The 24492-nt window shown below is 38.0% G+C and overlaps 1 protein-coding gene across 6 annotated transcripts in view; it reads left to right on the top strand.

The window, feature by feature from the left end:
- Positions 1-24492, top strand: part of PHKB (phosphorylase kinase regulatory subunit beta) — a 265138-nt gene that overhangs the window by 193608 nt on the left and 47038 nt on the right. For all 6 annotated transcript variants that reach the window (XM_025920805.2, XM_025920806.2, XM_086689519.1 and 3 more), the window contains 2 exons: positions 21110-21165; positions 21690-21783. In XM_025920805.2, coding sequence (XP_025776590.1) covers positions 21110-21165; positions 21690-21783 — 150 coding nt within the window. The remainder of the gene's footprint in view (positions 1-21109; positions 21166-21689; positions 21784-24492) is intronic.

The following is a 24492-nucleotide window of genomic DNA, read 5'->3' as shown; positions in this document are numbered from 1 at the left end:
TATATTTTGAAAATCACTTTCAGAAGCTAGGAGAAGGCAATATTCGTATAAATAAAAATTTTCATATAATTTAATAATTTTCATAAATGTCATGAACTTTAATGGGAAAGTCTTTATATTTTATTTTTCTCCTTATTTATTTTTGTGACCATCTTATTATTTTCATCAGTCTTATTTAAAACATCTTCCATAGTGAGAGCCTACAGTCAGGAGAGCCAGATGCTTTATGAAGATGAATTTTAAGGGACACTGTGGCATGGTCAGATAATTGACACTGATTATGACTCTTCTAATCATATTATTAATTAGAGACTGAAGAAACTAATAAAGTCAGCCCAAGATATGAGTTAAATATGGGAATGAAGAGTGAATAATCCTATATAGTAGAGCATGATCCTTTCCTGTTGCCCTAGGTCAAAATTGTTAACAGTGGGAGATAAGAGTTTTAAGTTCTAAGAAGCGTTTATAAACATAAAGATTAAAACTAGACTAATGGATTCTAGTATATGCTGAGATCCTTGCTGCTAATTCTGAAGTGAACTATTCTTCTGAATCCCAGAAGTCTAAGAAAAAACCCCATTCCAGGCATTAAGTCACCCAACTTTTTCCCCCTCAACCTTTAACCTGTTCTGTGTTGATATCCATTCTTCTATATTTCAACCTTTTTCTACTTATTTCTTCTTCTGAATCTATAAGCATGTTTTATTGTCTCTTGACCTAAAAAAAATATTTCCTCAACTATGTCTCTTTTTTTTTTTAATGTTTTTTATTTGTTTTTGAGAGAGAAAGAGACAAAGTGTGAGTGGGGGTGGGGCAGAGAGAGAGGAAGACTCAGAATCCATGAAGCAGGCTCCAGGCTCTAAGCTGTCAGCAGAGAGCCCGACACAGGGTTCAAACTCATGTACCACAATATCATGACCTGAGCCAAAGCCAGATGGTTAACTGAGTCACCCAGGCGCCCCCCCCCCACACTTTTTTATGTTTTTAATTTATTTTTGAGAGAGAAAGAGACAGAGTATGAGCAGGGGAGGGGCAGAGAGAGAGAGAACTGTGCCTCTGACTTCCCTTGTCTCCTTCCATTCAGACATTGTGGGAAAGTACTTGCCACCATCTCCTGTTTTCTCAACTCCCAGTCACTCATTGTACAGGATCAGGCTGCTTATACCACCACTACACTAAAACCACATGCAAAAGGTTACTAATTACCTTCTAATTGATATATCCAATGATCTCTTTTCAGATTTAACTCTGTTTGCCCCCAAGACATTCAACACCATTGAATACTCCCTCTTTCTTTTAAACTCTATAAAAGTATAGAAGTGCTTTTGATTTCTCTCTGCTTATGTGACTACTTCTCCCCTTCCAAATCCAGTCCTGCCAATTCTATTTCCTAAATGTTCTTGAAATCTTTCCATTTGCTCCTTCATTCCCATTGCTATAGCCATGTCACCATCATCTCTCAACTACAGCCTGCAGCTAACCTCCTTGTGTCTACCCTGCCATCTTCAAACCATGTCTATATGGTAGCCATCCTAATATAAGTTAATACAGATAAAATACTTGGGCAGGATCTGGCCTATATAGTATGTTCAATATATGTATTTAATACTATTATCCTAAAAATGTAAATTCCATTGCCTTTTTTTTTGTTTGAAACCCTTTCACTAGTTTTTCATTCCACTTGGTTGAAAACTGAATACCTTGTTGACTCAGTAAGCCCTGCTAGGCCCGACTTCCACCTTAATCTCTTATCATTCTTTTGCTTGCCTGCTTTGTTCCAAACATTCTCCTCTCAGTTCCTCAAATCTTTCAAGTGTTTCCATCTCAAGGCCTTTGCACATGCTATTCCTTCTGCCTGAAGTGCTCATTACCACATCTTGTTCCTTTTTTGTTACTGAATTCAGTCTCAAATTTAATGACACCCCCTAAGAGGATTATTTTCTGATCATCAATCTAAAGTAGCTCCTATCTTCAGTCACTCTATTATATTACCCTTTACATTTATCCTGGCATTTATCATCGTTTTTTATTATTTAATAATTTATACATTTATTTATTTTTTAATTTTTTCTCCACCACTGAAATCTAAGTTTCATGAGAGAAGGACTTTGTCTTATTTGTCTGATACATAATAGAAGATAAATATTTACTAAATAAATTCATCAATGGTAAGTTTTTATCTTTTAAGAACAAACACCTCAGATACCTTTACTATAAATTTCTTCTCATTTCTCTAAGGCTAAATTAGATAATCCCTCTTTTGCCCTCAGAGCAACCTTTAAGAGCACACTGTATTTAGTATCCTACTGAACTCCATGTATAGTTTGTCTTTTCTGTTATATGGGAACTTCATGAAGGTTAGTGTTTCTTCATCCGTCTTTCTGCCATCCCTGGTGCCTGCCATGATGTCTGTATGAATGAACGAATGAGAAAACCCTTTAAGGCAGGAGCATTTCTAGTACACAACACTGTTGAATTGTGCTAAATAGCAATGGAAGACATTTAGGTTTACTCTGCTAAGAGTGATCGTTGAGTGTCTCCTCCATAGTCAGGTACTTATTGAGAATCCACACGAGAAACATTTTGGCCTCAACCAGTGAAGACAGCTGTATATAGTTAAAGGCTTGCTGGATTCCTCTGTCGCTGTTTGATCTCTAATGCAGTGGCTATTAATCTTGCCACACTTTCTCCCTTGCACTGTCTTACCAGCCCAAACTTCTTGTCCTTGGGATGAGTATATAATGCCGAAAGACAAAGTAGCACAGGTTTTTATATTCCTCTCCCTTTAAACCACCCTTCTTAGGTGGCTTTCACATTGCAGTAACTGCATATGTCCATTCATTTCCACTCCTATGTGGAATCATGTGTTTGACATTTCCCTAGCATACTGACATGTTAACTGTACAGACGGTAAGATGAAGCAGTCTGACATAGTAGAGAGAACTTTGGACCAAATCAGTCCAGAGACCTGGATTCTGCTGCTGGGTCTGCCATTTCCTCTGTCTGGGCCCCAGTGTGCATATCCATCAAGTGGATTACTGATTTTTATCAAGGAAACCTGTTTTCACACAAAATCTTAGGCAGAATCTCAGCATATACAGTAGTTCAAAGTTATGCTGCTCTATGTTAATTATACTGGAATTAAAATTAAAAAAACAAAAAACAACAGCAACAAAAAAAATAGTACTGCTCTGTCTGAAGTGGAGTCCTGACACCTAGTCTTTCTCATAGACATCCTCATACCTTTTTCATTACCCACTTCCCAAGTCCCAGGTGATAAAAATCTGACATTTTCAGCTCACACAACAGGTAACTAATCTACTCAGTATACCCAAAGGGAAAAACCAAAGCAAGTTCGTTTGCTATATACTTGCTTCCTTTCCCTCCATGAATCCAAATAGGGGGTTTCCTTTTGTCAACCATATAGAGGCCCTTCATTGGTGGTAACTGGGGACCTGAGGCCCTTTGAAACAACAGAAACCCTGAGAGGAAAATGAGTAGCGTTTTGAAGACTATGCTTCCCCCTTTTGCCTCTGCCTCCCCTGTCTCACTTCATCTTACCAGTCTTTCCTGATGTTGTGTTTCTAGAAGTTCTCATAATATGTTCTTCCCTCTGGTTGTGATTAAAGCTGTATGAACACCATGAGTCAGCCTTTCTCCACCTGGGTTGAGTAGTCATTTTAGCGTTGTTTCCAAGAAGTAGCAAGATCTTTCACACTGTCATTTCTTTAAGATAAAAATATAGAAACATCCTGTTATAGCAAGTGCTTACAGAGGAGTGAAAACAGTTTTACAAATCAATTCATTGTGACAAAGTGATGATCAGTATTCTCTTCCAAGATAATTGCACTCATTGAATGTCCTGCTGTTAAAAGACATTGTCTAATTTATTCATTCCAGCATTTGAAACTATGTGTCTGAGGTCTGGGAATACTTTTTAAAATTCATTTGTTTTCCTCTTAAATAGGAAGCTTATATTATCGTAATGCAGCATATAAATACAAGGATCCTACAGGGCCATTTTTTTCCCTGGCCAGCTCTACTCTTAAGCTGAGGTTAGCTTTTTAACCATGCTTGATGTTGTTATTCCTCAGGTATTTCTACTTATCTTTTCTCTGCTTCCCTGTTAGTTTTCTCCATGTTGCTGCTTTGGCTTGGTTGGAAATGTCAGAACAAGATGCCAATGTGTTCCAGTCAGGATGTGCCTGTGTTCAAACTGCTGTATCCTGTTACTTGGCTCCTACAGGAAAAATACTGCGGTTGCAGTGTCTCCAGTTGGAATTGAGATGTATAAAGCATCTGCTTGGTTTCTTCAGCTAATGAGGTTTTGCTGAAAAATGAATGTAATGAAAAAATGCTGGCTATTGGCAGGACCTACTGAGGAAGGCTAATGAGCATAAATGAGTTTCTGTAAGGCCCCAAAAGCAGAGGCATAGAATGTTTCAAGTGCACTACCCTTGAGGCAAGACCAGCCTTGGATGAGGTGTGACCCGTTTATTTGTTGGCTTCTTTTTTCTTTCCTTCTCTCCCTCCTCCCTTGCTCTTCTTTCAATAAAAGACCTATTCAAGCCAACCACAATAGATGATTTTATGCAGCATAAGGCATTTAAAAAATAAAGCTTAGACTAGGGTTCAATACAATGTTCCAAAAGTAAGAATTATGAATTCTACATACCGTTATACATTATTTAATAGAAGAGATCATTTTTAAATTTAATTGCCAAGAATGTAAGAATTATATGCTATCTTAAGAGACTCTTAAAAACTGAGAACAAACTGAGGGTTGATGGGGGGTGGGAGGGAGGCGAGGGTGGGTGATGGGTATTGAGGAGGGCACCTTTTGGGATGAGCACTGGGTGTTGTATGGAAACCAATTTGACAATAAATTTCATATATTGAAAAAAAAGAATTATATGCTATCAAAAAGCAAATTAAAAATAGGTATTTTTTAAACAACAGTTGGAATTGAGTTTTCTTAAAACCTGATCTCAAATGGATGAAGAGTGGACTGTTGGGTCACAATGGCTTTTGCTTGCCACTCTGCCCCCCATGATTGTAACACATTCCTGCAACCACGTGATGGTTAATTTTATGTGTCAGCTTGACTGGCACACACTGTGCCAAATATCTGGTCAGACATTCTGGATGAGGGTGAGAGTATTTGGGGACAAGATTAACATTCAACTCAGACTAAGCAAGTCAGATTGCTTTCCCTAATGTGGGCAGACTTCATCCATGTAAGCCTGAATAGAACACAGAAGCTGACCCTTCCATGAGTAAGAGAGGAATTTCCCTGCCTGATGGCCTTGAAACTGGGACATCAGCTTTTTTCCTACCTCTGGATTTGAACTCAGTATTGAGCCTCCTGGCCTTCAGATGAACTATACTATCAATTCTCCTGGGACTTGCACTGCAGATCTTGGAACTTACCAGACATCATAATTACCTGAACCAACACTTTCTTTTTTTTTTTTTTTAACGTTTATTTATTTTTGAGACAGAGAGAGACAGAGCATAAATGGGGGAGGGGCAGAGAGAGAGGGAGACACAGAATCAGAAGCAGGCTCCAGGCTCTGAGCCATCAGCCCAGAGCCCAGAGCTCGAACTCACGGACCGTGAGATCGTGACCTGAGCTGAATTCGGAGGCTTAACCGACTGAGCCACCCAGGCGCCCCCCAACACTTTCTTTTAAAATTTTTTATTTGAATTTTTTAAGTGTTTATTTATTTTATTTTTTGAGAGAGAGAGAGAGAGAGAGAGCACGTGCAAGTGGGGGAGGAACAGAGAGAGAGGGAGAAAGAGAATCCGAAGCAGGCTCCAGGCTCTTAGCTGTCAGTGCAGAGCCTGACATAGGGCTCGAACCCACGAACCGTGAGATCATTGCCTGAGCCGAAGTCGGATACACCCAGGCATCCCCTGAACCAGTTCTTAATAGTGAATCTTTTTCTGCTCTTTACACAGACACACACTCTATCATTTCTGCTTTCTGGAGAACCCAGACTACTGCAAACCACAATAGCAGTCAGCATATAATCTATGAAATATATACTATGACATTACCATATTGACTTTTGGACACAGACATACCTGCAGTCAGGTTTAAGCTCTACCACTGGCTAGACATATGACCTTTGACAAATTATTTTCATCTTTCTCCATATCAATTTCCTGATCTTTAAATATGGGAATTCTTGTGACACTATATAACATAGTTCTTAAATAATACATAGCAGGCTATCAAGATGTACTAGTTTTTTGACATTCTAAACTGGACTTCAAAACAAATATGACCAATAAAATAATAATATAAATATTATTAATAATTTTAATAAATCATGTTATTTCCATGAATGAGTTGTGCAGGCATACCTCAGAGATATTGTGGGTTTGGCTTCAGACTACTGCAATAAACCAAATATCTCAGCAAGCAAGTCAAATGAAATTTTGGTTTCCCAGTGCATATAAAAGTTATGTTTACCTATACTGTAGTCTGTTTAGTGTGCAATAGCATTGTGTCTAAAACAACACTGAATATACCTGAATTAAAAAATACTTTATTGCTGAAAAATGATAATTAGCATCTGAGCTTTTAGCAAATCGTAATCTTTTTGCTGATGAAGAGTCTTGCCTTGATCATGATGGCTGCTGCCTGATCAGGGCGGTGGTTGCTGATGGTTGGGGTGACTGTGGCTATTTCTTAAACTAAGACAATAATGAAGCTTGCCACATTGATTGATTCTTTCATAATGATTTCTCTGTAACATGTGATGCTGTTTGGTAGCATTTTACCCACCATAAGACTTCTTTCAGAATTGGGAACAATCTACTCAAACCCTGCTGTTGTTTTATCAACTAGTATATGTAATATTCTAAATCCTTTGTTGTCATTTCAACAATCTTTATAGTATCTTTGCCAGGAATAGATTCCATCTCAAGAAACCCCTTTTTTGATCATCATAAGTAGCAACTCGTCATCTGTTAACGTTTGATCATGAGATTGCAGAGATTCAGTCCCATCTCCAGGCTCCACTTCTCATTCAGTTCTCTTGCTGTTTCTACCACATCTGCAGATATTTCTCCACTGAAGTCTTGAACCCCTCCAAGTTATCTGTGAGGGTGGGAATAAACTTCTTCCAAGCTCCTTTTCATGTTTGTATTTTGACCCCTTCCCATGAATCATGAATGTTCTTGATGGCATCTAGAATGGTGAATCCCTTCCAGAGGGTTTTCCATTTACTTTGCCCAGGCCCACCAGAGGAATTACTATCTATGGCATCTATAGCCTTAAGAAATGTATTTCTTAAATAAGAAGACTTGAAAGTCAAAATTACTCTTTGATCCATGGATGTTGTGTTAACATACATGAAAACATTAATCTCATTGTACATCATCAGAGCTCTTGGATGACCAGGTGCATGGCCAATGAGCAGTTATATTTTGAAAGGAATCTTTTTTCTCTGTGCAGTATATCTCAACAGTGGGCTTGAAATATTCAGTAACCCATGTTGTAAACATATGGGCTGTCATCCAGCTTTTGTTGTTCCATTTATAGTGCACAGGCAGAGTAGATTTAGCATAATTCTTAAGGGCCCTAAGATTTTCAGAATGGTAAATGCACATTGGCTTCAATTTAAAGTCACCGGCTGCATTAGCTTCTAATAAGAGAATCAGCCTGTCCTTTGGAGCTTTAAAGCCAGGCATTGACTTCTTCTAAGTAACTTTCAAAGTTTTAGATGACATAGAAGGTGGTTTTATCTACACTGAAAACCTTTTGTTTATTGTAGCCACCTTTATTAATTATGTTAGTTAGATCCTCCAGAAAACTCACTGCAGTTTCTACATCAGCACTTGCTGCTTCACTTTGCACTTTGATGTAATGAAGATGGCTTCTTTCCTTAAACCTTGTGAAACAACCTCTGCTAGCTTCAAACTTTTCTTCTGCAGCTTCCTCATCTCTCTCTGCCTTCTTAGAATTGAAGAGAGTTGAGGGCCTTGTTCTGAACTAGGTTTTAGCTTAGCGAATGCTGTGACTGGTTGGATCTATCAGGACTACTAAAACTTTCTCCATATCAGCAATTAGGCTATTTCACTTTCAGATCATTTGTGGCATAGCACTTTTCATTTCCTTCAATAACTTTCCCCTTTTTTTTTTTACAACTTGACTAACTGGCACAAGAGGCCCAGCTCTCAGTCTGTCTTATATGCCTTCCTCACAGAACTTAATCATTTCTAGATTTTGGTCTAAAATGAGAGACATATGACTCTTCCTTTTACTTGCATACTTAGAGGCAATTGTAGGGTTATTAATTGGCTTACTTTCAACATTGCTGTATCTTAAGGAATAGGGAAGCCTGAGGAGAGGGAAAGAGACAGGCCAGTCAGTGGAACAGTCAGAACACACACAACATTTATCAGTTAAATTTGCTGCCTTTTATGGACACAATTTGTGGCACCCCAAAACAATTACAATCATAACATCAAAGATCACTGATCACAGATAACCATAACAACTATAATAATAATGAGAAAATTTGAAATATTGTGAGAATTACCAAAGTGTGACACACAGACACAAAGTGGGGAAATGCTGTTGGAAAAATGGTGCTGATAACCTTGCTTTATATAGGGTTACAATACTTCAATTTGTAAAAAACTTAATTATCTGCAGGGGCCACAAGTAGGAAGGAGAGCCACTTCACTGAAAACTTAAATAATTTTGAAATTTCGAACCATATAAATTAATTATCTGTTGAAAAATTAAATTAAAAACAGAACAAGGGGAAGGAAACCATTAGGGCACATTCACTTTAAAGTTTCTCTGTATACCCTTTGAAAGTTGTATTACACTGTTTTATTTATAGTTCCCAGCTGCAAATCTCCTAGCTTTGCTGCTTTGACCTGATTTGGGTAATTTAAAAACTAGAATCTAGACAGATGTACATGCAGTGCTTTAATTATCATAGTTTAAATTTTTAGCAAGATCAGTTAGTGTTAATATAGGTAGTGCTTATCTTATGGGCAAGTTGTGCTATAAAAATTTCTACTCTACACTTAAACCTGGTTAAGATGGTAAATTTTGTGTTATGTGGTTTTTATCACAATAAAACTTTTAAACCTAACTTGATTCATTTGTAAAGGTGAAAGTTTTAAATCAGAATATTTCCAACTACAGGTTGTTGGTTCTCAATCATGTGATTAAAATGACCTGTGTACATTCCTTGATGGCTTATATAAATGTGTACACTATGTTATGATTATTTCCCTTTGTTAAAAATAGCAATATTTGTAAATATTTGTGTGTATTCAAGGAGTGATTTGTGTATTATTAATAAATGTAAACAGCAATACTTTAAAAAACAAGATTCTTCTTTCAGACCACCAAGTGAGCACTGTCTTTCTTTTAATATAAGGTGGTGTATACATGCTAGGTAAGAAAAGTGAACACATGGGCCCCTTACAGGGTTCACTCTGTAGTTATATAGACCACTTAAAACCATGCAAAAAGCCTTCCAATGAGATGGTATGAATATTGTCAAGTGACTCATACAGACAATACCTGCTCTTGCTGACAGGAACAGAAGATTTCTGGGCACCTTGATGTTTGGGGAGTTTATAGAGGACACTATTGAAAAAGTGGGTCAGGATCTGTATAGACAGGAAGAAAAGAGCATTCAAATGTAGAATAACAGAAGAACAGTAGACAGAAACTTGAGATGGACAAGAATGAACTGTTTTTAGTGGAGTGCTCTCAGGCAAACAGATGGGAGAGAAATAAGGGAACCATAGGTAGCAGTGACATTGTAAAAGGTCTTCTGGAAGTTGGGGCTTTATTTGGGAAGCACTGGTTTTAGAGTATGGAAGTGATATCATAAACATTACGTAGATATATGTTTACTCACCCATATTTCCTCCCTTTTCTTCATTCATTCAACAAATATTTTTTGACCACTTCCTTTGTGCAAATCACTGATATAAGAAAATTAGCCTGACCATAAAGTACGGAAGATGGGCAGAGGCAAGTATGAAACAGAAAGTCAAGGATTGTGGTTATACTTCTGGAGTTGATGAGAAGGCTAATGTTTTTTGAACACTTAAGAGGATATGTGAGATACTGTGTTAAATGCTTATATGTGCTCTCTATTATCTTCATAATCCTATGAAATAGATACTTTTATTCCAGTGTACCAGTGAAGAAACAGGTTTAGCGAGGTTAGTTGACACAGATTATCACAGAACAAATAGTGTAAATATCATGTGTTTAGGAGATCAGTAATATTTTTTTATTGATTCTCCCCCTGTGTGGTAGGCATATTACATATCATTATTCCTGTTTTAGAGATAAACAGAATTGAGGTACTTGCTTGGGCAGTCATTTAACAAATAGTAAGCGCCAACTATATGCTCAGGTTTTCTTCTAGGCAATTGGGGCATAACAATGGATAAGATAGATCAAGGTTCCTGTCTTTAGGAAGTTACTTTCTGGTGGGAATGAATAACACTGAGCATTTATGTAAATAATGTAATATAATTTTTGGAGCTGGCAAGTACTATGATGTAGACAAAATAAGTAAGGTAAAATGATAGAGGGGCTGGCTGTCTTAGAGAGAAGGCCTTTCTGTGGAAGGGATAATGGCTGAGACCTGCATAACAAAAAGGCATTCTCGAAACAATTGGAAGGAAAAACATTCCAAACAGAAGTTCAACAAGTGCAGAGGCCCAGTGATAGGAACACAGCTGGCATGTTCAAGCGACAGACACAACACCTTGTGGCTTAAACATGGTGAAGGAAGGGAGGAAGAATGAGTAAGAAGAGGTATGCTTGGAGCTAGGTCATGCAAGCCATGGTAGGTCATGGTAAGCAGTTTGGTTCTTATTCTGTGGGCAATAGGAAACCACTGGAGAGTTATAAACAGAGTGTCCATGTATGTATGCCTGGAGGTGGGGTGGGGTGAGGTGGTGGTGAGATGGTATGATTTACACTTAAAAAAAATTATTTAGTTAAATTTTTGTTAGTTAACATACAGTGTAGTATTGGTTTTAGGAGTAGAACCCAGAGATTCATCACTTACATATAACACCCAGTGCCCATCCCATCAAATGCCACTTCCTGAAAAAAATCTCCTCATTGCTGTTTGCAGGATGGGGGACTGTGCATGGTGAGATAAGACTGAGGTAGTTACACAGTTAATTGATCAACTGAAAGATCATGGTGACTTTGAGTAGAGGTTGGTAGCAGAGGTGATTGTGACAGAAGTGATGTGTTTGAGACATGCTTTACAAGTGGAACCATATAACTGATTGGTGAATTCACACATTAGATAGGCAGACACTATAATGTTTAAGAGATAGATGAAGTTGCCCAGATGTGAATTCCCCCTTTTCCATTTATTATCTGTGTGATATTGGCTAAGTTTTTAACTACTCCATGCTTCAGTTGTCTCATCAGTAAATGAGAATAATAATAGGAACCTACCTAGTATGGGTGTTTTAATGAGTAATTTACTATGGTTACATAGTCCTCAATAAGTGTTATGTTGTTGTTGTTGTTGTTGTTGTTGTTGTTGTTGTTGTTTAGAAGGTTTGAAGGAAAAGGAATTGAGAATGACTTACATATTATTTGCCATATCAAATGAGTACATAGTGTGGGGCCTTAAAGACACAAGAAATACTTTGCGGATGAGTCGTTCTAAAGATGGAATTCAGTGGCTCAGTCTTGTCCATAACAAATTTAAGGCATCTATTAGATGACCCAGATCATGCCAGGATAATGTAATAAAATAGGATTTGCATGTGGATCTTTCCAGTCTTAACACCCACCTTTTTCCACTCTCTGAGAGACAAAATAAGTGAGTGAATATGAGCACAGATTCTGCAAACTTGTTGGATCTATTTTTAAAAAATTTTTTTAAATATGAAATTTATTATCAAATTGGTTTCCATACAACACCCAGTGCTCATCCCAACAGGTGCCCCCCTCAATACCCATCACCCACCCCCCCTCCCTTCCACCCCCCATCAACCCTCAGTTTGTTCTCAGTTTTTAAGAGTCTCTTATGGCTTGGCTCCCTCCCTCTCTAACCTCTTTTTTTTTTCCTTCCCCTCCCCAATGGTCTTCTATTAACTTTCTCAGGATCCACGTAAGAGTGAAAACATATGGTATCTATCTTTCTCTGTATGACTTATTTCACTTAGCATAACACTCTCCAGTTCTATCCACGTTGCTACAAAAGGCCAGATTTCATTCTTTCTCATTGCCACATAGTATTCCATTGTGTATATGAACCACAATTTTTTTATCCATTCATCAGTTGATGGACATTTAGGCTCTTTCCAGAATATGGCAATTGTTGAGTGCCGCTATAAACATTGGGGTACAAGTGCCCCTATGCATCAGCACTCCTGTATCCCTTGGGTAAATTCCTAGCAGTGCTATTGCTGGGTCATAGGGTAGATCTAATTTTAATGTTTTGAGGAACCTCCACACTGTTTTCCAGAACAGCTGCATCAGTTTGCATTCCACCCAACAGTGCAAGAGGGTTCCCGTTTCTCCACATCCTCTCCAGCATCTATAGTCTCCTGATTTGTTCATTTTGGCCACTCTGACTGGCATGAGGTGGTATCTGAGTGTGGTTTTGATATGTATTTCCCTGATGAGGAGCGATGTTGACATCTTTTCATGTGCCTGTTGGCCATCCGGATGTCTTCTTTAGAGAAGTGTCTATTCATGTTTTCTGCCCATTTCTTCACTGGATTATTTGTTTTTCGGGTGTGGAGTTTGGTGAGCTCTTTATAGATTTTGGATACTAGCCCTTTGTCTGATATGTCATTTGCAAATATCTTTTCCCATTCCGTTGGTTGCCTTTTAGTTTTGTTGGTTGTTTCCTTTGCTGTGCAGAAGCTTTTTATCTTCATGAGGTCCCAATAGTTCATTTTTGCTTTAATTTCCTTGCCTTTGGGGATGTGTTGAGTAAGAAATTGCTGCAGCTGAGGTCAGAGAGGTCTTTTCCTGCTTTCTCCTCTAGGGTTTTGATGGTTTCCTGTCTCACATTCAGGTCCTTTATCCATTTTGAGTTTGTTTTTGTGAATGGTGTAAGAAAGTGGTCTAGTTTCATCCTTCTGCATGTTGCTGTCCAGTTCTCCCAGCACCATTTGTTAAAGAGACTGTCTTTTTTCCATTGGATAGTCTTTCCTGCTTTGTCAAAGATGAGTTGGCCATACATTTGTGGGTCTAGTTCTGGGGTTTCTATTCTATTCCATTGGTCTATGTGCCTGTTTTTGTGCCAATATCATGCTATCTTGATGATTACAGTGTTGTAGTAGAGGCTAAAGTTTGGGATTGTGATGCCTCCTGCTTTGGTCTTCTTCAAAATTCCTTTGGCTATTCAGGGCCTTTTGTGGTTCCATACAGATTTTAGGATTGCTTGTTCTAGTTTCGAGAAGAATGCTGGTGCAATTTTGATTGGGATTGCATTGAATGTGTAGATAGCTTTGGGTAGTATTGACATTTTGACAATATTTATTCTTCCAATCCATCAGCACGGAATGTTTTCCATTTCTTTATATCTTCTTTAATTTCCTTCATAAGCTTTCTATAGTTTTCAGCATACAGATCTTTACATCTTTGGTTAGGTTTATTCCTAGGTATTTTATGCTTCTTGGTGCAGTTGTGAGTGGGATCAGTTTATTTGTCTTTCTGTTGCTTCATTATGAGTGTATAAGAATGCAACTGATTTCTCTACATTGATGTTGTGTCCTGCGACTTTGCTGAATTCATGTATCAGTTCTAGGAAACTATTAGTGGAGTCTGTTGGGTTTTCCATGTATCATATCATGTCATCTGCATAAAGTGAAAGCTTGACTTCCAGCACTGCCAATTTTGATGCCTTTGATTTCCTTTTGTTGCCTGATTGCTGATGCTAGCACTTCTAACACTATGTTAAACAAGAGTGGTGAGAGTGGACATCCCTGTCGTGTTCCTGATCTCAGGGAAAAAGCTCTCAGTTTTTCCCCATTGAGGATGATATTAGCTGTGGGCTTTTCATAAATGGCCTTTATGATGTTTAAGTATGTTTCTTCTAGCCTGACTTTCTTGAGGGTTTTTATTAAGAAACGATGCTGAATTTTGTCAAATGCTTTTTCTGCATCGATTGACAGGGTCATATGGTTCTTATCTTTTCTTTTATTAATGTGATGTATCGCATTGATTTGTGAATGTTGAACCAGCCCTGCAGCCCAGGAATGAATCCCACTTGATCATGGTGAATAATTCTTTTTATATGTTGTTGAATTCGATTTGCTGGTATCTTATTGAGAATTTTTGCATCTATATTCATCAGGGATATTGGCCTGTAGTTCTCTTTTTTTTTTGCTGGGTCTCTGTCTGGTTTAGGAATCAAAGTAATGCTGGCTTCATAGAATGAGTCTGGAAGTTTTCCTTCACTTCCTATTTTTTGGAACAGCTTGAGAAGAATAGGTATTATCTCTGCTTTAAACGTCTGGTAGAATTCCCCTGGGAAGCCATCTGGTCCTGGACTCATTTGTTGGGAGATTTTTGATAACTGATTTAATTTCTTTGCTGGTTATGGGTGTGTTCAAATTTTCTATTTCTTTCTGTTTGAGTTTTGGAAGTGCGTAAATGCTTAGGAATTTGTCCATTTCTTCCAGGTTGTCCAGTTTATTGGTATATAATTTTTCATAGTATTCCCTGATAATTGCCTGTGTTTCTGAGGGATTGGTTGTAATAATTCCATTTTCATTCATGATTTTATCAATTTGGGTCATCTCCCTTTTCTTTTTGAGAAGCCTGCCTCGAGGTTTATCAATTTTGTTTATTTTTTCAAAAAGCCAGCTCTTGGTTTCATTGATCTGCTCTACAGTTTTTTTAGATTCTATATTGTTTAATTCTCCTCTGATCTTTATTATTTCTCTTCTTCTGCTGGGTTTGGGGTGTCTTTGTTGATCTGCTTCTATTTCCTTTAGGTGTGCTGTTAGATTTTGTGTTTGGGATTTTTCTTGTTTCTTAAGATAGGCCTGGACTGCAATTATTTTCCTTTCAGGACTGTCTTCGCTGCATCCCAAAGAGTTTGGATTGTTGTATTTTCATTTTCATTTGTTTCCATATATTTTTAAATTTCTTCTCTAATTGCCTGGTTGACCCACTCATTCTTTAGTAGGTTGTTCTTTAATCTCCATGTTTTTGGAGGTTTTCCAGACTTTTTCCTGTGGTTGAGCATTGTGGTCTGAAAGTGTGCATGGTAGTATCTCAATTCTTGTACACTTATGAAGGGCTGTTTTGTGACCAAGTATGCGATGTATCTTGGAGAATGTTCCATGTGCACTCGAGAAGAAAGTATATTCTGTGGCTTTGGGATGCAGAGTTCTAAATATATCTGTCAAATCATTCTGGTCCAATGTATCATTCAGGGCCCTTGTTTCTTTATTGATCCTGTGTCTAGATGATCTATCCATTGTTGTAAGTGGCGTATTAAAGTCCCCTGCAATTACCACATTCTTATCAATAAGTTGCTTATGTTTGTGATTAATTGTTTTATATATTTGGGGGCTCCCGTATTCAGCACATAGACATTTATGATTGTTAGCTCTTCCTGATGGATAGACCCTCTAATTATTAAATAATGCTCTTCTTCATCTCTTGTTACAGCCTTTAATTTAAAGTCTAGTTTGTCTGATATAAGTATGGCTACTCCAGCTTTCTTTTGACCTCCAGTAGCATGATAGATAGTTTTCCATCCCCTCACTTTCAATCTGAAGGTGTCCTCAGGTCTAAAAGGAGTCTCTTTTAGACAGACAGCAAATAGATGGGTCTTCTTTTTTTATCCATTCTGATACCCTATGTCTTTTGGTTGGAGCATTTAGTCCATTTACATTCAATGTTATTATAGAAAGATATGGGTTTAGAGTCATTGTGATGTCTGTAGGTTTCATGCTTGTAGTGATGTCTCTGGTCCTTTGTGGTCCTTGCAACATTTCACTCACAGAACCCCCCTTAGGATCTCTTATAGGGCTAGTTTAGTGGTGATGAATTCCTTCAGTGTTTGTTTGTTTGGGAAGACCTTTATCTCTCCTTCTATTCTGAATGACAGACTTGCTGGATAAAGGATTCTCGGGTGCACATTTTTTCTGTTCATCACATTGAAGATTTCCTGCCATTCCTTTCTGGCCTGCCAAGTTTCAGTAGATAGATCTGCCACTAGTCTTATCGTTCTCCCTTTATACGTTAGAGTGTGTTTATCCCTAGCTGCTTTCAGAGTTTTCTCTTTATCCTTGTATTTTGCCAGTTTCACTATGATATGTTGTGCAGAAGATCGATTCAAGTTACGTCTGAAGGGAATTCTCTGTGCCTCTTGGATTTCAATGCCTGTTTCATTCCCCATATCAGGGAAGTTCTCAGCCATGATTTGTTCAAATACACCTTCAGCCCCTTTCTCTCTCTCTTCTTCTTCTGGAATTCCTATTATACGGATATTGTTCCTTTTGATTGCATCACTTAGTTCTCTAATTCTCCCCTCATACTGCTGGATTTTTTTATCTCTCTTTTTCTCAGCTTCCTCTTTTTTCCATAATTTTATGTTCTAATTCACCTATTCTCCTCTCTGCCTCTTCAATCCAAGTTGTGGTCGCCTCCATTTTATTTTGCACCTCATTTATAGCACCTCATTTATTTTTATTTTTTAGCTCCTCATGAGTGTTTCTTACTCCCCTGATCTCTGTAGCAATAGATTCTCTGTTGTCCTCTATACTTTTTTCAAGCCCAGTGATTAATTTTATGACTATTATTCTCAATTCTTGTTCTGTTATATTGCTTAAATTGTTTTTGATCAATTCATTAGCTGTCGCTACTTCCTGGAGTTTCTTTTCAGCAGAATTCTTCCATTTCATCATTTAGAATAGTCCCTGGAGTGGCATGGAACTGCAGGGCACTTCCTGTGCTGTCTGGAGTAACTTGTTTTGGTGGGCAGGGCCGCAGTCAGACCTGATGTCTGTCCCCTGCCCACCACTGAGGCCACAGTCAGACTGGTGTTTACCTTATCTTACCCTCTCCCAGGGGCAGGACTCACTGTGGAGTGGTGTGGCCCCTGTCTGGGCTACTTGCACACTCCCAGGCTTATGGTGCTGCCTTGATGGGATCTGGCGTGTTAGCCAGGGTGGATCCGCAAGGTGCACAGGGGTGGGAGGGGCAGGCTTAGCTGGCTTTGCCATAAGTAGTCCCCTGCCGGAGAGGCCCTGCAGCACCAGGAGGGAGGCAGGCAGGCAGACCCATGGGAGGGATGGGTCCAGAGAAGCACAGCGTTGGGTGTTTGCGCTATGCAAGTAAGTTCGGTGATGGGAGCTGGTTCCTTTTGGGATTTCATCTATGGGATGGGAGAGGGAGATGGCCCTGGCCAGCTCCTTTGTTCCCTGCCGAGCTGAGCTCTGTCTTCCAGGGCTCAACACCTCTCCCTCCAGATGTCCTCTTGCCCTCCTGCTGTCCAAGCAGAACTGTTGACTTATAACATTCCAGATGTTAAGTCCCTCTGGCTGTCAGAACTCACTCCGTCCGGCCCCTCCACTTTTGCAAGTCAGACTCAGGGGCTCTGCTTTGTGGGCGGGGGGGGGGGGGGGGGCTGCCCCTCCACCACCCCAGCTCCCTCCCGCCAGTCCGTCTAGCGTGCACCACCTCTCCACCCTTCCTACCTTCTTCCATTGGCCTCTTGTTTACGCTTGGCTCCAGAGAGTCCATTCTGCTAGTCTTCTGGCAGTTTTCTGGGTTATTTAGGCAGATGTGGGTAGAATCTAAGTGATCAGTAGGACGCAGTGAGCCTAACGTCCTCCTATGGCGCCATCTTCTCCATAAGATCCTGAATCTAAATTCTAGCCCTGTTGTTTGCTGTTTGCTGGATAGGTTACTTAAGCTTTCTTTGTGTCGGTTTTATTACCTGGAAAATGGAAATAATGGTTTGTTATTATAAAATAATGGTTTGTTAGTACCATACCCTACACATAGAATGTCAAATGTTACATAAAGTGTTTGTTGCTATTGTTGGTACTTTCCAATCCTGCATATCGCTATAGAAAGGAAAAGAAAAGAATGTTCAAGACACTTTATGAAGAAAAGATTTAACAGGATTTTGGTGACAAATTGGATATGGAGGCTAATAATCAGGAGTCAAAGATGATTCTGACATTCTGAGCTGGAAGTGAGCTTGTTTGGGGTGGAGATAGGGTTAGTGAGGAGTTGAATTTTAGAATTTTTACCTTTGGAAATAGCCAAGAGAAAATGTCCAGAAAGCACTTAAAAATATGGGCACTGGAACTCAGAGAAAGTTTAAGACTAGAAATATAAATATGAAATCATCTGCCTAGAGGTGGTAACTAAAGCTACAGAGTGATTGAGTTTGGTGAGAGAAACAAGGAAAGAGAAGTGCAATGAGTAGAAAACCAAGGACTTAAGTGTAAGGATTTCCGTCTCTAAAGGCAAAGTATGTTGGAAGGCAAAGTGCAGAATTATAGAGGCAAGAAAGGTAAGAAAATAGCTGTAGTCTATGTTTGAGAAATAAAAGAAAAAATTGGAAAGTGGTAAGTCACCTGAGGATTTCTTTTAAAAGATGTTTGGAATTCTTTGGAGAAGAACTAGCCGTACAAAAATGGGATAATGGATGCTCCTAATGTGTTAGAATGATGGAAGCCAATGAGATTTAATTTGACACAGGTATTACAGCAAATCTCAACAAGAAAGAGAGGAGCAGCTGTCCTAGGATAGCTGTGAAAATAATAAGTACAACTGCAGCAAGTATTAGTGCCCTTTATTTTTGTTATGTGTCAAATAATGTGCTTAGCAGTTTGTTCTCTCCCTAAATCCTTAGCAATTCTCCAAGATAAGGACAATTATTATATTATTCTCTGCAGAAGTGAAATATTGGAAACCACCTAAATGTCCACCAAAATAAACATTCCTTAAATAAATTATGGTATGTCCATATAATGTAATGTCCTACAGCGATTTTTTTCAAAAATAAGGTAGATCTATACTACCAAAGGAAGCTATCAGTGAAATACTTTTATGTGATAATAAATACCTGTTGTACATATGTCCCAGTACACTCTAAACTCCTCATGGAGGGACACTGGGTTGTTTTTCTCTTGCAACATCAGGCCCTAACATGAGGCCTTGTATATTAGAATGCCTTGATGAGTACATAAATATAGGTAAAATAGAGAATACCAGTACCATACAGGCCTTCAGTATCTGTATGCATATGTATATGTGTACACTTCACAAACCTAAAAGCAGAAAATATTATAGTAATATTAAGGGAAATACCATTCAGAAATAGAATTTAACAACTCCTATTAGGATGTTTTCAGAGAGACTTCATTAGTTTAGACAACAATGCTGGTGCTTTGAAGAAAATGGTGAAAACAGAAAAGATGGTTCCAACTTTGGCAATGAAAGGAAGAGAATTACTGGGTTGGGATTGTACATGCTGAATTCTGTCTGTGGGTAGAAATGAGGTGAAAGGTCCCACTTGGGCTGTGGTTGAAGGCCTAAGATCAGCATAGAAGGTTTGTGAATTAGAAATTTCTGAAATGCTGAGTTTTTACAATGAAAAAATTCTTCAACCAAATATAGTCCCCTAACCAAATACTCATTATGATTCAACATGTGTAGGGAGAATTTTAGATCTAAGTACTCTGTCATACAAATGGAAACAACATTATCCTAAACAGGTTTGTGATTCAAAAAGAAGATACCAATTTGCCAATTAGGATCTGTAAGCTGCCTTATTTATTGTTACTGAAATATCATCCGCATTCTTGTATATGTATTCATTTGTTTTTTATTTAAGAATCTCTAATTGTCTTGAAGATTATAGATAATTGCCCACTCTAAGGTTACTCCTTTTGATGAAGTAAATACTAGATTTCATCTGAGAGAAATAAGACTTAATGTGTTAGAAATCTTGATGAGATTCTGAATAATTAATTTTTTCTCATTCTTCTGAGTAACATTAACTTTTAAGGTCTTTATCAAATAAAAATAGAATTTATGGCATTTTTAATGTATATTTATTTTTGTTGGGTTGTTATATCTCATTTTCTCCTATATATTCATTTAAATCATATGGAAGTCTGCCTGAAATGCATTTTCACGATGATTCTGGGAACCATCCTTTTGATTGTAGGATATTTACTGCTGATATATGTATTCTGGTGTTTCTTGCTTTCCATCATACATAAATTCTAGTGACATATTGAATACCATAGAGGGTAACTGACTGATGGTAAATCAAACATTTTACAGCATACTATTGGGAATGTTGGATTCATTACTATAAAGGAATTATATTTGATCAGTATTTTCAGAGCTTCCTAATACTGTAATTTATTGATGCTTCTTAATGTTCTCTGTTAATTAATACATGCTCAAAATTGGGTTCATTTTAGCCATGTATAATATATGCTATAGTGAATCTTTTCCATACACACACAAGAAGGAGTAGCAAATATCCAACACTATCTTTGATTAGAACTATTAAGCCCAACAGCTTGTATTTATTGAATAAAGTGTTAATTACATAGTCAACTGGGTAGTTCATTCTCTAGTATAGGAATTATATATTAGAATAAAGCTATTTTGATGTATAGGTGCCAAAGGAAAATTGGCTAACAAGAAAGAGAATAGCCTTATATGTGATTAAGATACCAAATGAACAGTTTAACTCACGATCATATTTAATAGAGAATACGTAAGCTGGGTTTTTATTTTTAGTTCCTCCCTTTCCCTCCAGAGTTAAATGATGGAAAATGACTCTCAGTCCCCAGACTACTCTTATGCATCATTCAAAATAGTCCTGACAGGCTAGCGCCTCTGGTAGCGGTGAGATTTATGGCTTTCCGTTCCTTGGTGTTCCATTACTCTGTCTACACCATCAAATTGATTAGTAGGTAGTGGAGAGCAAGGAAAGAGAGGTGACTGCATGGAGCCAGTAGGTGTTCATCATTTTAATGAACTGCTTAGAGATGGTTAATATTGTCCTTGATTCTCATTGTATCTGATGATGACTGGATCTTTTAAAATGTCCCCCCCACCCCTTATTCTGTATTACAGGGCCCACTGGAAAATGATTTGGTAGTTCACGTAGCACTCATAGCAGAAAGTCAACGGTATGAAACCCAGATGGGTGGTGTGTTCCTTTGGGAAGTGGGGGGTTGGGGGGCTTATTGCTTTATGTTGCAATATTGAGTCTCTTGGGAGAGATTAATTTCACAAACCCCTTGACAGGGTTTCAAGGATGTCTGTCATTAATGTTACTTTAAGTGCCAGAACAACAATCTTTTCATGATTAAAAATAACTTTGTTTTAGTTGATGTGAATATTAAAGACTGTGACCTGTGCCAGTGTTGTCTAGGGTGTAGTTTTGAGAAGTTAGTGCAACAAATAATGGAGATTCCCAAAATCAGTGCTTACTCTTTCTTCCAGCCCTCAGAGCTCCCATCTAATACCTTGTGAAGAACCCAAGAGGGCCTCTGGAGCCCAGGGCAGATGGCATATTGCTCGTGTTAATAAATGAAAACGTTCTCCAAGCTAGTGTAGTCTCGTCTCTCTCCTCCTCTTTCTCCTCCACCATTCTCCACACTTTACATGCATTGCCTAAAAATGTCTCTCATTTTTTCCCTATTTTCTTTAGCCTTCAAGTTTTCCTCAACACGTATGGTATTCAGACCCAAACACCTCAACAGGTAGAGCCCATTCAGATTTGGGCTCAGCAGGAGCTGGTGAAAGTAAGTGATTCTGCTTCTTTGTTGACTTTGTGGAGGTGCTAGAGCATGATTATTAGACTTAGTTTACAGTCAGGTGGCATAGTTAAAGCCCAATTCTGAAATAGGGTCATTAATCTAAAAGCCTTTCTAATTAAGTTGAAAAACCTACTTTATCAGACATTATTAACTAAACACACACACACACAAACAAAAAAAAAAACCTAAATTGTATGTATATACATTATATTCATAAGTCTTGTTGATTCTTACTCCCTTCTAAAGTCTATTACTGACCTAGACTGAGCACTTGAATAATGAATTAACCTTAATTTTAGTACTTATGTGTAAAATTAATCTTTACATTGGATTTGATAATTTTCCCTTACATTAACTATTAAAGAAACCTTGTAAATATTTATTGGTAATAATTACTTCCCTTTTTCTCTTGCCTTATCATTTGAGGTCTGAAGTAATTCTACACTTTTGGTTTGCTGGGTTTCAAAGTAATTATAAAGTAACATCTGAGTTTATCTTGTATGCAGTTAAATACGTATCTGAATTGGATTAAAAGGTGACTTTTGAGGTCTTTTGCATGCCCTGCTCTGCCGATATATTCAGAAATGCCTGTTTAGGAATATTCCTGCCTATTAGGGACAGGAAATTGTTGACTTCCACTAGTTATTTATAAACTATCACTTTTACTTAGTAATTATTAAAAACATTACAGGAACAAACTTTGAAGTGTTTGGGGTAAGTATTTAGAATTATCTCTCTCAAATGATCAAGGTCAGCTCATTTAGATTGATATACATGTGTGTGGTCAAAGCCTTGATGCTATAGCAAAGAAGAAAAGCTTAGAGAAGTGAGGTGCACATTGCATGGGAGAAGGCAGGGCCTCAGAGCATCACTGCTAATCAGACAGGACCCTATCCATTGGCAAGAAAACCAGAATCTGGGTGTCAGATTACCCAGAGCACCAGATCTTTGAGAGCTCTTAAACCTCCTTTAACAAATTTAGAACTCTTCCCACCCTGATTAAAGAGCTAACGCTGAAATGCAAGGATCCCTAGAGTAGGTAACACTTTAAAATCACACAAAGATGTAAATGGGTTTGGAGTGGAAAAGGAGAGGAACTGAGGATCCACAAGACAAGCAGAGGAGGCAGCATGGAAGTGGAGAAAATCTAAGGCTGTAACACTGCATTTATCATTCAGTTATAGGCTGTGTTTGCTGATAAACTTTTTATGGTTCTTCACTGAAACCTCCAGAGAATAGTAACAAAGATTATTATTCTTTGATAAACATGAGCTCAAAGCAAATTAACCTGAATCTGTTTTTTTCAGGCCTAATTTATATTGCAACTTTTTTATGCTAGGTGAGTCTGTACTCTACCAGACAACATGCAGTCAGGATTTAAAAGACCAGCATGGCTCCAAATGACTTAAATGTGGCATTTTATTCATTCATTAATGAACACCTGCTATGTGCAGTTTTGTGTTGGGCACTCAGATAAAATGGCTCTATGCTCTGTTCCTGTTCTCAGTGAACTCTGAATCTATTAGTATGACAGGAAAAATAGCTAATTATAATCCACTTTGATAAGTTTATACAGGGTGCTGTGGAGATGATAGAAAGCATTCCATTAAGGGTAAGGTGAAGACTTACAACTGGTCCTTACTTATTTTATATTTTGTTGTTTTAAAGATGATATGAACAAATGGTTTAGAGTTTGGGTATGTGGTATGGTTAAAACAAGATTTGGAACCAAGGGCCTAACTTCCCTAAGCATGTATCAAGATGGAAGATTTTCTGTGGCTACAGCCTCTGTGTTCCAAGCTAGCTGCTCTTTGGGATTTGTCCTCTAAGATATACTGCCTAATATATTGCTTCCTCTAAGCCCAAGTTTAAAAAAGTGTTAATTCCTCAGCAAAGTTGCAGGATATAAAATCAATGCACAGAAATCAGTTGCATTCCTATTCACTAACAATGAAGCAACAGAAAGAGTAATCAAAGAATCGATCCCATTTACAGTTGCATCAAAAACCATAAAATACCTAGGAATAAATCTAACCAAAGAGTGAAAAATCTATGTACTGAAAACTATAGAAAGCTTATGAAAGAAATTGAAGAAAACACAAAAAAATGGAAAAAGATTCCATGCTCCTGGATAGGAAGAACAAATATTGTTAAAATGTTGATACTATCCAAGGCAATCTACATATTCAATGCAATCCCTATCAAAATAATACCAGCCTTCTTCACAGAGCTAGAACAAATAATCCTAAAATTTGTATGGAACCAGAAAAGACCCCAAATAGCCAAAGCAAGCTTAAAAAAGAAAACTGAAACAGGAGGCATCACAATCCCGGACTTTAAGCTATACGACAAAGCTGTAATCATCAAGACAGTATGGTACTGGCACAAGAACAGACACTCAAATCAATGGAACAGAATAGAGAACCCAGAAATGGACCCACAAACATATGGCCAACTAATCTTTGACAAAGCAGGAAAGAATATCCAGTGGAATAAAGACAGTCTCTTCAGCAAGTGGTGCTGGGAAAACTGGACAGCGACATGCAGAGGAATGAACCTGGACCACTTTCTTACACCATACACAAAAATAAACTCAAAATGGATGAAAGACCTAAACAGAAGACAGGAAGCCATCAAAATCCTCGAGGAGAAAGCAGGCTAAAACCTCTTTGATCTTGGCCGCAGCAACGTCTT

This window comes from Puma concolor, chromosome E2 (assembly GCF_028749965.1).
Source record: "Puma concolor isolate L17-30 chromosome E2, mPumCon1.1.hap2, whole genome shotgun sequence".
NCBI lineage: Eukaryota > Metazoa > Chordata > Mammalia > Carnivora > Felidae > Puma > Puma concolor.
This window is presented reverse-complemented; position numbering and strand designations above follow the sequence as displayed.